Source organism: Triticum aestivum, chromosome 5D (genome assembly GCF_018294505.1).
Source record: "Triticum aestivum cultivar Chinese Spring chromosome 5D, IWGSC CS RefSeq v2.1, whole genome shotgun sequence".
Taxonomy (NCBI): domain Eukaryota; kingdom Viridiplantae; phylum Streptophyta; class Magnoliopsida; order Poales; family Poaceae; genus Triticum; species Triticum aestivum.
Genome location: NC_057808.1, coordinates 434,356,058 through 434,371,342, shown reverse-complemented (window position 1 = coordinate 434,371,342; position 15,285 = coordinate 434,356,058). Strand labels below are relative to the sequence as shown.

At 44.1% G+C, this 15,285-nt stretch overlaps 1 protein-coding gene across 1 annotated transcript; it reads left to right on the top strand.

Annotated features, from left to right (window-relative positions):
* Nucleotides 1-4,703: 4,703 nt before the first annotated feature.
* On the top strand, nucleotides 4,704-5,663 carry LOC123120830 (uncharacterized). The gene has a single exon (XM_044540816.1). It carries the CDS (start codon nucleotides 4,704-4,706, stop codon nucleotides 5,661-5,663), a length of 960 nt encoding a protein of 319 aa, XP_044396751.1.
* The last annotated feature ends 9,622 nt before the right edge of the window (nucleotides 5,664-15,285 follow it).

Here is a 15,285-nt window from a genome sequence, read left to right as displayed (position 1 = left end):
ATATAGATTGACCAATATCCAAGCTCAAAATATATAAGTGAAGCACACGAATCATTCTATAAAGACACACTCAAAAAATTTAAGTGAAGCACAAATAGCATTCTATAAAGCCATACTCAAAAGATTTAAGTGAAGCACGTGAAGCATTCTTTAAATCAATGAAGGACTATCTCATACTAGCATGGTGCATAAAGGAAAAGAAAAAGAAAAAAACAGAAAAGACGCATATCATGTGAACAAAACAAAAACCGAGGTATACTGATAATTCTTGAAGAATAAAGATGGGATGCCAACCGGGCATCCCCAAGCTTAGATGCTTGAGTATCCTTGAAATATTTACTTGGGGTGCCTTGGGCATCCCCAAGCTTGAACTCTCGCCTCTCTTTATTCTTCTCATATTGATAACTCCTCGATCTTCGAACACTCCATCCACACAAAACTTAACAAAAAACCTTATGAGATCCGTTAGTATAATAAAGCAAATCACTACCTTTAGGTACTGTTTTAAACTCATTCCAATTTCATATTAGCATTATATCTACTGTATTCCAACTTCACCATGGTTCATACCCCCCGACACTACCCATAGATTCATCAAAATAAGTGAACAACACATAGAAAACAGAATCTGTCAAAATCATGACAGTCTGTAGTAATCTGGAAACTTCGTATACTTCTGTAACTTCAGACATTCTAGAAAAATAGGACAACCTAAACAATTTGCATAGCAGTACTGTGTAAAAATTTCAGGATTTTATCGCCCTCCAGTAAAAAGTGTAAATTCAATTACTACAGCAAAAGTTTTTGTTTTTTCTGCTGCACACACCAAACAAGCAATTTAAACATCCTAAAGCCAAATTTTGGCACATTATTTTTATATAATACAATGGATATAAACAAGGGGATAACTATTTTTGAGAAAGTTCCATGAAATTTTTTACATTGTTTTCATGAGCATGAACACAAGTGTTCAAGGTCGACCCTCACTTCTCCAATGCATAACTTTCCAATCACTTCTTTTTTTGAAAAAGTTTTTAGGCATAAGAGGCAAGTATTTTATTTTATTTTGCATTCTTTAAAAAAATTGTTTGTTTAACCCACAACTAAAGAAAACAAAAAGGGAAAACAAAATCTACTTAGTGAAGAAAGCAAACAAGCACACACGAGAATCTCAACCCCACGCTATTGCTCCCCGGCAATGGCGCCCGAAAAGAGCTTGATAATCCCCAAGTGCAAGGAATCATCGTAGCATTTTCCAAAGATGGAAGTGATAAGTATAGAGTGTCGAACCCACAAGGAGCTAAAGGTAAGATCAATATTCTCTCAAGTCCTATCTGCCACTGATACGACTCTACGTACACCGAACACTTGCTTTCATCTAGAAACGAGAAATAAAACTACGTTGTGGGTATAAAGAGGGTAGCTTTGCATGATATCGGAGAACTAAAATATAAAAATAGGTGTTGTTAACATAAAATTAAAATATATTACTATATATTATAAATAGCGGGTGTGCATTAATGATGGATCGCTGTGCGGAATTATCCTAGGCAATTGTTAACAAGATCGGTAATCATTATTGCAATTTTATATGAGGGAGAGACATAAGCTAACATACTTTCTCTACTTGGATCATATGCATTTATGATTGGAACTCTAGCAAGCATCCGCAACTACTAAAGATCATTAAGGTAAAGCCCAGCCATAGCATTAAAGTATCAAGTCCCCTTTATCCCATACGCAACAACCCCCTTACTCGGGTTTAAGCTTCTGTCACTCTAGCAACCTACTATAGGTGAATCATGAACGTATTGCAACGCCCTATAGTGGGAATCCTTCACGTGTGCGCGGCACGGAAGGCACCATAGGACAACACCAAAATAAAACATACAACTCAAACCAATCTAGATCATCAATCAACCCAAAAGACAAAAGAAATCTACTCAAAACATCATAGGATGGCAACACATCATTGGATCATAATATGTGGCATAAAGCACCATGTTCAAGTAGGGGATTACAGTGGGGTGCGAGAGAGTGGACCGCTTGAAAGAGATGAGGAAGGTGATGAAGATGGTGATGTTGATGAAGACGATCACCGCGGCGATGGTTCCCCCGGCAGCACTCCGGCGCCACCGAGAGAGAGGGGGGAGAGTCTCCCCCTTGTGCTTATTCCTCCATGGCCTCCCCCTAGATGGGGAGAGGTTCTCCCTCTGGTCCTTGGCCTCCATGGTGATGATGGCCCCTTCCGGCTTCCTCGTCCATGGCCTCCGGTGATCATGGCCCCTTCCAGCAGGGTGCCGGAGAGGGCCTAGATTGATTTTTCCTGGTTACAGAGGCTTGCGGCGGTGGAATTTCCGATCTAGGGTTCTTTTTCGGAGGTTTCTGTATTTATGAGAATTTTTGGCGTCGGTCTCACATCAAGGAGGTGCCCGAGGGGCCCACAAGCCGTAGGGGCGCGCCCTGACGGCTTGTGGCCACCTCATCCACTTCCTGGCCCAGCTCTAGTGATTCGGGGGTCTCTTTTGGTCCATAAAAAATCATCATAACTTTTCATCCCATTCTGAGAACTTTTATTTCTGCACAAAAAAACGACACCACGGTAGTTCTGCGGAAAACAACGTCAGTCCGGGTTAGCTCTAATCAAATCATACCAAAACCATATAAAATTGTTGTAAACCATAAATTATAAATACGTCGGAGACGTATTAGGAGGACACGGCGAAGCCGGAGTTGGTTGCGAGCTTCACCACGGAGAACGCCATGGTGAAGTTTGAGGTCGCTCAAGCGCCGGAGATGGTAGAGCAGATCACCATCCTGGAGTCCAATCAAGATAAGGCCTATGTGGAGGCCAACCGACGCTATATTCGGCAAGAACATGCGGAGATCGAAGAGCATTTTGCCGAACTAGAAGCAAAGGACGAGGCGAAGGCCTGCGCGGAGGCAGAGCCGGAGGACCCGGAGTTACGGCTGCTGCGCATGTACCCTGAGCCCAACACAGAGATCATGGACATCTCCGACGAGAATGATAGTCTAGTGTAGGTTTTAGTTGATCTACATAGCACGTAGGTTTTCCCTTTTCATGCTTTGTATGGGTTTAAGGTTTGAAATATGAGGCATTCGAATGCAGACAAGGAAATTTGAGGGTTGCTCGGTCACTATCCGCTGACGCTCCTGGGCACATCCGTGGGTGTTTGTGGGTCAGATCTGGTGTCCACGGCTGTAGATGCTCTAATAATAGAAGAAGGGATTTTCAAGATTGTTGTTTTATTCATGAGTCAAGATGTAGAAATTGTGAAGCTGGCTGTTTAGCCAAAAAAATTATCTCTGGATTTTAGTAGACATGTGTGGTTCAGTGTTTCACACCATATTATAACAATTCCTCCCAACTTTATTGAATAAATAAAATGAGGTTTCTAGAAAGACATCATATTATTTAGTTAATGAAATTTTATGGTCCGTAAATAGAGACCATCCATTATGTACTCGTAGAAAGAAATCCATCTTTCATTTAAACTTATTTCCCAACGGAGCCCGGCAAGGTGCGAAAATGCTGCACTCGTTCTGCTAGCTCTAACGACTAGTATATTTAGTGTCAGACTAGAATATCTAGCTTCCTCAAAATAAGATATATTATCTAGCTGGGATATGATGTCCGCGGTTGTAGATGCTCTAATGATAGAAGAAGAGATTTTCAATACTGTTATTTTATTCATGAGTCAAGATGAAGAAATTATGAAGCTGACAGTTTGGCCAAATTTTCTTTATCTCTTGATTTTAGTACACATGTGTTGTTTGGTGTTTCACACGATATTGTAACCATTCCTCCGAACTTTGTTGAATAAATAAGATGAGGTTTCTAGAAAACACATCATATTAGTTAATGAAATTTAAGGGTACACAAAGACCATCCATTATGTACTCATAGAAAGAAATACAATTTTTTATTAGATTTAATATATTTTCCCCAACAGAGCCCGGCAAGGTGCGAAAATGCTTCACTCGTTCTGCTAGCTCTCGTGGACTAGAATATCTAGTGTTGGACTAGAATATCTAGCTTCCTCAAAATAAGAATATATAGCTGGTCGCGGTTGTAGATGCTCTAATGATAGAAGAAGGGATTTTCAAGATTGTTAATTTATTCATGAGTCAAGATGTAGAAATTATGAAGCTGACAGTTTGGCCAAATTTTCTTATCTCTTGATTTTAGTACACACGTGTGGTTTGGTGTTTCACACGATATTGTAACCATTCCTTCGAACTTTGTTGAATAAATAAGACGAGGTTTCTAGAAAAACATCATATTAGTTAATGAAATTTTATGGGTACACAAAGACCATCCATTATGTACTCGTAGAAAGAAATCCAATTTTGTTGGACTTTTTCCCCAAGGGAGCCCGGCAATGTGAGAAGATGCTATACTCGTTCTACTTGCTCTAACGGACTAGAATATCTAGCTTCCTCAAAATAAGAATATCTAGCTCTGGACCAGAATTCAGATAGTGGGCGCCAGACGCCAGTCACCTATAGTAGAAAGTTTAGACTCGAGATGTAGGCATCTCCAGCTGGCGGCTCACTCTCCAGCGCTACACCATGGCCGTTAAGGAAAAAGAATCTTATACAGGATTTTTTGCAGTTGAGTACGACCAGGTCGCATATGAATTTTTTTCGGGCTGTTAACGTTGCCTATTGTTGCTTGGCGCATGGGAATCGCCCAGCCCTCCTTCCTCGGCGTCCTCGCCAGACCAAACAAGGGCGGCGCGTCGCCTCCATTTGCACCCACGTACGTATGCACGTCCACCGGCGATCAACTTGTATGGGATCCCCCTCCTCCTCTACAAATACGCGCCGCCCGGGGCGAGGGGAATCAAGCCAAGCACCTGCACCACGCTAGCAAGCTACCTCCTCTCTCCTTTTCTTTTCTTCCTGCAGGTGCAGGAAGAAAAGAAAGAACGCGCAGTCGTCGCACGTCTTCGGAGATGCTGCGCACTGGCGCGACGCGGCCGCGCTGCGCGTTGTGCGGACCGGGGGCGGACGTGCACTGCCATGCCGACGCAGCATTCCTCTGCGCGACGTGCCATGCCCAGGCGCACTGCACCAGCTCCTTCGCGTTCCGCCACCGCCTCACGTGTGTCCCGCCCGAGCCCAACCACGCCCGCGCGGAGGTTCTGGCCAGGGCGATGGACCTGGACCCCTGGGTAACGCGCCTACGTCCCGCCGCAGCCGGCTGCACGCATGTGCCGCCGCCCAACGACGTCTGCACGGAGGTTACTGCCAGGGCGATGGGCCTCGACCCTGGGCTCCAGCTTTTGGCCAGGCGGGTAGGCCTGGACGCGAGGGCTGCGCGCCTGCGTGCCGCCGCAGCCTTCAGCACGCTCCGGGTCGAGTTCGCCGCCGCGCCGCGCATGCCACTACGCGTCGCGATGGCTGCCGCGCTGTGGAGGGAGGTGGCGGCTCACGGCGGCGTCCACGAGCCCGGCCACGCGCTCCAGCGCCTGGCAACCTGGGCACACGTGCCAACAAGTTTCCTTGTGGCGGTGGCAGCGGCAACCGGGCGAGCGCGTGAAGTAAGGACGGCCGCAGTGGACGTTGAGGAGGAATCGGTGGACTACGCGATCAGGAGCCCACGCAGGATACCACAGGAGCTTTCCTTATTCGTGTAGTATATCTACTACTGTTCTACTGCTATGCCAGTGCGGTGCAACATAAGAAAATTAACGCATTGCTATTGGAAAAGGGCAAGTTTCATCATCCACCAAAATGCCCAACAGGGCCGCACACCCTAAGGGAACTTTTAATAACATTATATTGTAATCTTACATGTATCATTTTGGGGCGTGGCTATATGCCCACTGCACATAGGCACCTAGCTATATCCAAACTACTAGTGTTACGTGTTAGTATAGCTAGCTAGTTCGCTAGCTAGTACAGCGTATACATGTTTATTTTCCTTTTCTATGTGCGTGTATGTGGTTGTGTGTCGGTGCAGTGTGTTTGTGCATACGTGTGTGTGCAAGTGTAATCGTCTATGAGAGAGGGAAATTACGACACCACTAATATACATAATAGATTCATAAAATGAGTGTTCATGAAATGAATTAGTAGCATTGGTATCATTTTCTAGAAGATTTTTTAATAAATAATGATCAAATGTGCACACAATTTATAAAAAAAATGCGTTTTTTATAATATGCATGAATAAGCAAGTAATAGTGGGGTTTTTTTGGAAAAAAGAATTCTAAGAATGAAATGGATTAGCGGCATGTTGGGGAACGTAGTATTTCAAAAAAATTCCTACGATCACGCAAGATCTATCTAGGAGAAGAAAAGCAACGAGCGGGGAGAGTGTGTCCACGTACCCTCGTAGACCGAAAGCGGAAGCGTTTAGTAACGCGGTTGATGTAGTCGAACGTCTTCGCGATCCAACCGATCAAGTACCGAACGCACGGCACCTCCGCGATCTGCACACGTTCAGTTCGGTGACGACCCTCGAACTCTTGATCCAGCTGAGGCCGAGGTAGAGTTCCGTCAGCACGATGGCGTGGTGACGGTGATGATGAAGTTACCGGCGCAGGGCTTCGCCTAAGCACTACGACGATATGACCGAGGTGCAAAACTATGGAGGGGGACACCACACACGGCTAAGAGATTGTCTGTTGTGCCTTTGGGTGCCCCCTCCCCACGTATATAAAGGAGGGAGGGAGGAGGAGGCCGGCCAGGAGGAGGCGCGCCCAAGGGGGGGGGGGAGTCCTACTCCAAGTAGGATTCGCCCCCCCCTTTCCTACTTCCACAAGAAGGGGGGAAGGAGAGGGAGGAGAGAAGGAAAGGGGGGGGGGGCTAGCCCTAGTCCAAGTCGGTTTGGGCTAGGGGGCGCGCGCCACACCTTGGCCTGCCTCCTCTCGTCCACCACTAGGCTCATGAGGCCCAATAACTTCCCCGGGGGGGGGGGGGGGGTGTTCCGGTAACCCCCGGTACTCCGAAACTTATCCAAAACGACCCGAACCATTCCGGTGTCCGAATGTAGCCTTCCAATATATGAATCTTTATGTCTCGACCATTTCGAGACTCCTCGTCATGTCCGTTATCTCATCCGAGACGCCAAACAACCTTCGGTACATCAAATCACATAAACTCATAATACGAATCGTCATCGAACGTTAAGCGTGCGGACCCTACGGGTTCGAGAACTATGTAGGCATGATCGAGACACATCTCCGGTCAATAACCAATAGCGGAACCTGGATGCTCATATTGGCTCCTACATATTCTACGAAGATCTTTATCGGTCAAACCACACAACAACATACGTTGTTCCCTTTGTCATCGGTATGTTACTTGCCCGAGATTCGATCGTTGGTATCATCATACCTAGTTCAATCTCATTACCGGCAAGTCTCTTTACTCATTCCGTAGTGCATCATCCCGTAACTAACTCATTAGTCACATTGCTTGCAAGGCTTTATAGTGATGTGCATTACCGAGAGGGCCCAGAGATACCTCTCTGATACTCGGAGTGACAAATCCTAATCTTGATCGATGCCAACCCAACAAACACCTTCGGAGACACCTGTAGAGCATCTTTATAATCGCCCAGTTACGTTGTGACGTTTGATAGCACACAAGGTGTTCCTCCGGTATTTGGGAGTTGCATAATCTCATAGTCAGAGGAATATGTATAAGTCATGAAGAAAGCAATAGCAATAAAACTTAACGATCATTATGCTAAGCTAACGGATGGGTCTTGTCCATCACATCATTCTCTAATGATGTGATCCCGTTCATCAAATGACAACACATGTCTATGGTCACGAAACATAACCATCTTTGATCAACGAGCTAGTCAAGTAGAGGCATACTAGGGACACTCTGTTTTGTCTATGTATTCACACATGTACTAAGTTTCCGGTTAATACAATTCTAGCATGAATAATAAACATTTATCATGATATAAGGAAATATAAATAACAACTTTATTATTTCCTCTAGGGCATATTTCCTTCAATCTCCCACTTGCACTAGAGTCAATAATCTAGTTCACATCATCATGTGATTTAACACCAATAGTTCACATCTTTATGTGATTAGTTCACATCTCCATGTGACTAATACCCAAAGGGTTTACTAGAGTCAATAATCTAGTTCACATTGCAATGTGATTAACACCCAAAGAGTACTAAGGTGTGATCATGTTTTGCTTGTGAGAGAAGCTTAGTCAATGGGTCTGTCACATTCAGAGCCGTATGTATTTTGCAAATTTTCTATGTCTACAATGCTCTGCATGGAGCTACTCTAGCTAATTGCACCCACTTCCAATATGTATCCAGATTGTGACTCAGAGTCATCCGGATCGGTGTAAAAGCTTGCATCGATGCAACTCTTTACGACGAACTCTTTATCACCTCCATAACCGAGAAATATCTCCTTAGTCTTCTAAGGATAATTTTGACCGCTGTCCAGTGATCCACTCCTGGATCAATATCGTACCCCCTTGCCAAAGTCATGGCAAGGTACACAATAGGTTTGGTACACAGCATAGCATACTTTATAGAACCTACGGCTGAGGCATAGGGAATGACTTTCATTCTCTTTCTATTTTCTGTCGTGGTCGTGTTTTGAGTCTTACTCAACTTTACACCTTGCAATACCTTGCAATACTCCTTCTTTGACTGTTCCATTTTGAACTACTACAAAATCTTGTCAAGGTATGTACTCATTGAAAAATCTTATCAAGGGTCTTGATCTATCTCTATAGATCTTGATGCCCAATATGTAAGCAGCTTCACCGAGGTCTTTCTTTGAAAAACTCCTTTCAAACACTCCTTTATGCTTTCCAGAAAATTCTACATCATTTCTGATCAACAATATGTCATTCACATATACTTATCAGAAAGGCTGTAGTGCTCCCACTCACTTTCTTGTAAATACAGGCTTCACCGCAAGTCTGTATAAAACTATGTGTTTTGATCAACTCATCAAAGCGTATATTCCAACTCCGAGATGCTTGCACCAGTCCATAGATGGATCGCTGGAGCTTGCACATTTTGTTAGCACCTTTAGGATTGACAAAACCTTCTTGTTGTATCATATACAACTCTTCTTTAAGAAATCCATTAAGGAATGCAGTTTTTACATCCATTTGCCAGATTTCATAAAATGTGGCAATTGCTAACATGATTCAGACAGACTTAAGCATCGCTACGAGTGAGAAAATCTCATCGTAGTCAACACCTTGAACTTGTCGAAAACCTTTTGCAACAATTCGAGCTTTGTTGATAGTAACACTACTATCAGCGTCCGTCTTCCTCTTGAACATCCATTTATTCTCAATGGCTTGCCGATCATCGGGCAAGTCAACCAAAGTCCACACTTTGTTCTTCATACATGGATCCCATCTCAGAGTCATGGCCTCAAGCTATTTTGCGGAATCTGGGCTCATCATCGCTTCCTCATAGTTCGTAGGTTCGTCATAGTCCACTACTGGGGAAAACCTTATACACAGAAGCTTACCAGCAACGCGGTTTAAAAGGAGGCGCTACTGCTAATTAGTAGTAGCGAGGGGTATAAAACCCGCGCTACTACTAAGTTAATAGTAGGGATAATTGTATTTATACCCTTAGTTGTGTCCCCCTCAACCGAATTGCCCCTAGTTTTTGAAAACACGTGGTCTTGCCTGACCCACTTTGTCATCTTGTGCTTTTGCCCTTTGACCATTTGACCGTCACTTTGAAAACTGCATAACTAATTCATACTAAATCAGGAAAATGCAAATAAGATACCAAAATATTTGGAAAAACATCACCTGTATGTCAATGTCACATGCATTCATGACAAAAGTGTTGGTAAGTGCCCATTCGAGTTTTAGCTCTTATCATACCACAATGAATAGGAAAGTCTAAAAAACTTCAAAAAATTCAAGAAACATTTGGTGCCAAAGAATTGTAAATGTTTTAAGTGCTTGCCAAGTTTCATCAGGGAATGACATTTGTGGAAGTTGTGGCAAAAAAAAACAGTCACCACTCGAAAATAGACTGTTTTTTTTGCCACGACTTCCACGAATGTCATTCCCTCATGAAACTTGGCAAGCACTTCAAACCTTTACAATTCTTTGGCACCGACTTTTTCTTGAATTTTTTGAAGTTTTTTAGACTTTCCTATTCATGGTGGTATGGTAAGAGCTAAAACTCGGATGGGCACTTACCGACACTTTTGTCATGAATCCAAGTGACATTGACATACAGGTGATGTTTTTGCAAACATTTTGGTATCTTATTTGCATTTTTCTGATTTAGTATGAATTAGTTATGAAGTTTTCAAAGTGATGGTCAAACGGTCAAAGGGCAAAAGCACAAGATGACAAAGTGGGTTGGGCAAGACCACGTGTTTTCAAAAACTAGGGGCAATTCGGTTGAGGGGGACACAACTAAGGGTATAAATACAATTATCCCTTAATAGTAGTAGCGAGGGGTATAAACCCGCGCTGCTACTAAGTGGTCTTCACCATGCCCCTAGGACAGGCCATAGTAGTAGCGAGGGATGTAAAACCTGCGCTACTGCTAAGTAAGTAGCTATAGCGCAGGTAAGACCCCCACACTATTACTAAGCGTGTCACCATCCACCCCGGCCCGATCCACTCCCACCCCACCATTCTCTCTCTCTCATCCCTAAAAAAACTCTCTCTCTCATCCTTCCCACGATCTCGTTTCTGGCTCCTCTCCCCACGATCTCCTCACCGCCGCCACCACCCACTCCGGCTGTTCCGGTGAGCACGGGCCGCGCGCAACACTCCCGCAAGCTCCCACCTTCCTCTGCTCCGATCCCCATGGAGGCCACCGCCGCCGCCTCCTCGCCACTCCCCCGCGTCACCCGCCATAGCCGCGTGCGCGTGGCCGTGGCGCCGGAGCGGCGGAGGAGGGTTAGGGCGGTGCTTGCCGCAGCGGCCTCGACGGGCAACTACGTGGTGCCACTGGACCCCGCACCATCGGGGATTACGCGCCCGCTCATCGAGATCCTGCGCGTGGCCGTGGCGCCGGAGCGGCGGAGGAAGGGTAGGGCTTCTCCGGCAAGGAGGAGAGCGAGCTGGTGCCGTCCTCCCTTGCGCCCATCATCCCCATTGTCCGCGCCGCCAACGCCATCGAGGACGAGAACTCGCGCGTCGCATACCTCTGTCAATACACTATCCATGATTATTACTCTGAGAGGTCTGCCAGTTCTAGATTTGCTCGTGGGCTCGTGGCTAAACCACGAGTGTAGGTCTTATTTTACTTGCGTATTAGGGGTGGGGGGGGGGGGCAAAATCAATTACTTGTCCCCATATTACTTTCTGAGATTTAAAATTCATTGAACATGTCAAGTCCATTCATCTGCTCCTGCACCGTATCATAGTGTTTGATTTAATTGTTGCCTTTTTAAATCAATGTTCTGCTGGCTGTTTGTCGATCTAGGTAACATTGTTTCAGTAATGTGACCCTGCAATGCTTATGAAAATAATAATTAGGGAAACAATGGATGCTTGTTTTTTGGCCTACACCATTTGTTAAATATTCAACACTAATTAATTTATGATCAGTTCATGTATTTTTTTAAGAAAAAGTCATACCTGCTTCTAATTCAAAATTGTGACGGCCTGCTGATATGTTGCATAATGTTTGTAGAGCGAAGCCCTCCAATTGAGGAAGTGATCAACACAAGAGTGGTGCCTCGCTTCATTGAGTTCCTCACACGGGAGGACTATCCCCAACTCCAGGTGAGAACAATCCTAATGATGAAGTTATGTTAATTTGATTGTAGTTGCATTTAATCACTCAAAGTGGTACATGCTTACCTAATTTTTTTTGATACAGTTTGAGGCTGCATGGGCGCTCACCAACATTGCGTCAGGCACATCAGACAACACCAAAGTGGTGGTTGAGTACGGTGATATGCCCATCTTTGTCAAGCTACTCAGCTCTCCTAGTGAGGATGTCCGCGAACAGGCATGAGAACAACTCAGAAGATTTTCTTCTTTCAGAGGCTTTATGACATGATGCTAATGTGTTCCATATTTGTATTTTCATGCTGTTTGGGCTTTGGGGAATGTTGCTGGTGACTCTCCAAAGTGCCGTGACCTTGTGCTTGGAAGTGGTGGTCTGTTCCCTTTGTTGCAGCAGCTCAATGAGCATGCCAAGCTCTCAATGCACAGGAATGCCACATGGACACTCTCCAACTTCTGCCGTGGGAAACCACAGCCAAACTTTGAACAGGTTTAATTCTGGGAAGTTGTCTCATTGATTGAACTTGCTGTAAAAATGATGCTTATGAGTTGACCTGTGTGTGTGGTAGGTCAAACCAGCTCTCTCAGCACTGCAGCGCCTTATCCACTCTCAGGATGAGGAGGTGCTCAGTGATGCCTGCAGGGCTCTCTCGTACCTGTCTGATGGTACTAATGACAAGATCCAATCTGTGATTGAGTCTGGTGTTTTTCCTCACCTTGTGAGCTTCTCTTGTAAGAGCATTTTTCATGTTCACCTTTTCCCTCAGCTACACATGGTTGATCTGCTAATTCCTATTATTTGATTTTAGGCACCCTTCGGCTTCTGTTCTCATTCCAGCTCTACGCACGGTGGGTAACATTGTCACTGGTGATGATTTGCAGACTCAGGTAAGCTCATTTGAGTGCTGTTCTCTTTTTATATATGACCTACTGTTATTTCAATGATTAAAGCTGTAATTCCTTGTTGTGCATGTGGTAGTTAGTAGTACCTTGGGTATTTAATTATGTGTCCTCAATGTCTATAAATTTTAACATAACTTACAGCTCATAGAAGTGATAAAATAACTTGACAGCTATTATATGTTCGTTTATGTCGGAGCTTATTTAGGTATGTTGGTTGTTGAATTGCAGTGCTGGTTCATGGAATGTATGATTCTTAGATGTGTTTTGTTGAATAGTAGCTCATTTATTTAGCTTTGTTTGTCCCTCTCTTTTCATAATTTAGATGAGCTGTTTAACAATTCCTTTTCCTGGCTACACGAGTACAGCATGCATGCGTCTAAGTAGTGCTCCAAACAAGATGATCCTTTCGTTATCAATTTTATTATGGCAACCATACAATTTTTTTTTGCTTTTTGGTCAAAGATGAAGTTTATTCAGGATAATTTTTTATGTGTCATATAAATTTTTTCCTAAGTAACCGACCATGTGTCATATGAAAAACTTAATTTAGTTTAGCATATGTGGTTGCCTCACTTTCACGCTAGCACTAAATTTTGTTCATGTAGCTCATTGCTCCTCTGTTTTGTTTTCCACATGACTGACTGACTTGTTGAGTTATGTTACACAAGGCCGTTTTACTGCATTCGAGAAGGTGCACAAGATGGATCCAAACTCGAGAAGGCGCGGAGTTCGGCAGTTTAAAACCTATCTGCTGCATAGGCTGGAAAAGGTATGTATGTGCACGCATGCTGCTATAACCAAATTACTTACTGCAAAAGCAGAGGATTAATCATCTCTTGGTGTCATGATAAATTCGTCCGGCCGGCCAAGTAATTTTGTTGAAATGCAGCAATCCAGAGGAGCAGGTCGCTAGAAAAGTAACATGTGCCCAGCCGCCGCCGCCGGCGGCCGTAGAAGGACTAATCACCTAACTGAAACACTAATAATCAGAAGATAGATTGAACTTCGTTTAACGGATATACAACATATTGAGGAGTCGAATTAGGCTGATCGCTCCCCCAGTTTCTTTCATCTTAGTCTAGAAAAAAGAGGTCGGGGCCTCTTTTTTAGATACAGCAAAAAAACTTCAGTACGAGAGATACCAGGGTTTTATACCAAAGTTTTTTAAGAAACCACGGTATTATAGAAAAACTGCAAAAATACTTTCAGAGTGGATAAGCTTTTTTGTCCTCGTGATGGATGTTGCTGATTCATCCGCGGCCTCGCAGATCAGATTTGGCTGACTGACTGGCTGACGGACAGGTTTCTTGTCCTCACGATGGATGTTGCTTTGCAGGTGGCCAGGTGAAGGAAATATGCCCTAGAGGCAATAATAAAGTTATTATTTATTTTCTTATATCATGATAAATGTTTATTATTCATGCTAGGATTGTATTAACCGGAAACATGATACATGTGTGAATACATAGACAAACAGAGTGTCACTAGTATGCCTCTACTTGACTAGCTCGTTGATCAAAGATGGTTATGTTTCCTAGCCATAGACATGAGTTGTCATTTGATTAACGGGATCACATCATTAGGAGAATGATGTGATTGACTTGACCCGTTCCGTTAGCTTAGCACTTTATCACTTAGTATGTTGCTATTGCTTTCTTCTTGACTTATTCATGTTCCTATGACTATGACATTATGCAACTCCCGTTTACCGGAGGAACACTTTGTATGCTACCAAACGTCACAATGTAACTGGGTGATTATAAAGGTGCTCTACAGGTGTCTCCGAAGGTACTTGTTGAGTTGGCGTATTTCGAGATTAGGATTTGTCACTCCGATTGTCGGAGAGGTATCTCTGGGCCCACTCGATAATACACATCACTAAAAGCCTTGAAAGCATTGTAACTAATGAGTTAGTTGCGGGATGATGTATTACGGAACGAGTAAAGATACTTGTTGGTAACGAGATTGAACTAGGTATTGAGATACCGACGATCGAACCTTGGCCAAGTAACATACCAATGACAAAGGGAACAACGTATGTTGTCATGCCGTTCGACCGATAAAGATCTTCGTAGAATATGTAGGAGACAATATGGGCATCCAGGTTCCGCTATTGGTTATTGACCAGAGAGATGTCTCGGTCATGTCTACATAGTTCTCGAACCCGTAGGGTCCGCACGCTTAACGTTCGTTGACGATATAGTATTTATGAGTTATGTATGTTGGTAACCGAATGTTGTTCGGAGTTCCGGATAAGATCACGGACATGACGAGGAACTCCGGAATGGTCCGGAGATAAAGATTGATATATGGGATAATAGTGTTTGGTCTCCGGAAGGGTTCCGGAATTCATCGGAAGGGGTTCCGGATGTTTCCCGAAATGTTTGGGTACAAGAACACTTCATTTGGGCCAAAGGGGAAAGCCCACGAGGCTTTTGAAAAGTTCAAAAGGAAGTTTTGCGGAGACCAGAGGCTAGACGCCAGGAACCCTGGCGTCTAGGGGGTAGACGCCGGGAACCCTGGCGTCTAGCCCTGGAGTCCGAGAAGGACTCTTGCCTTTCGGGCAAAACCGACTTTGAGGAGGGTTTTACTCCAAGTTTCGACCCCAGGGCTCAACATATAAATAGAGGGGT

What these genes read in the sequence shown, in the direction of transcription:
- LOC123120830 (XM_044540816.1), top strand. Translation starts at nt 4,704, where the DNA reads ATGGGAATCGCCCAGCCCTCCTTCCTCGGCGTCCTCGCCAGACCAAAC.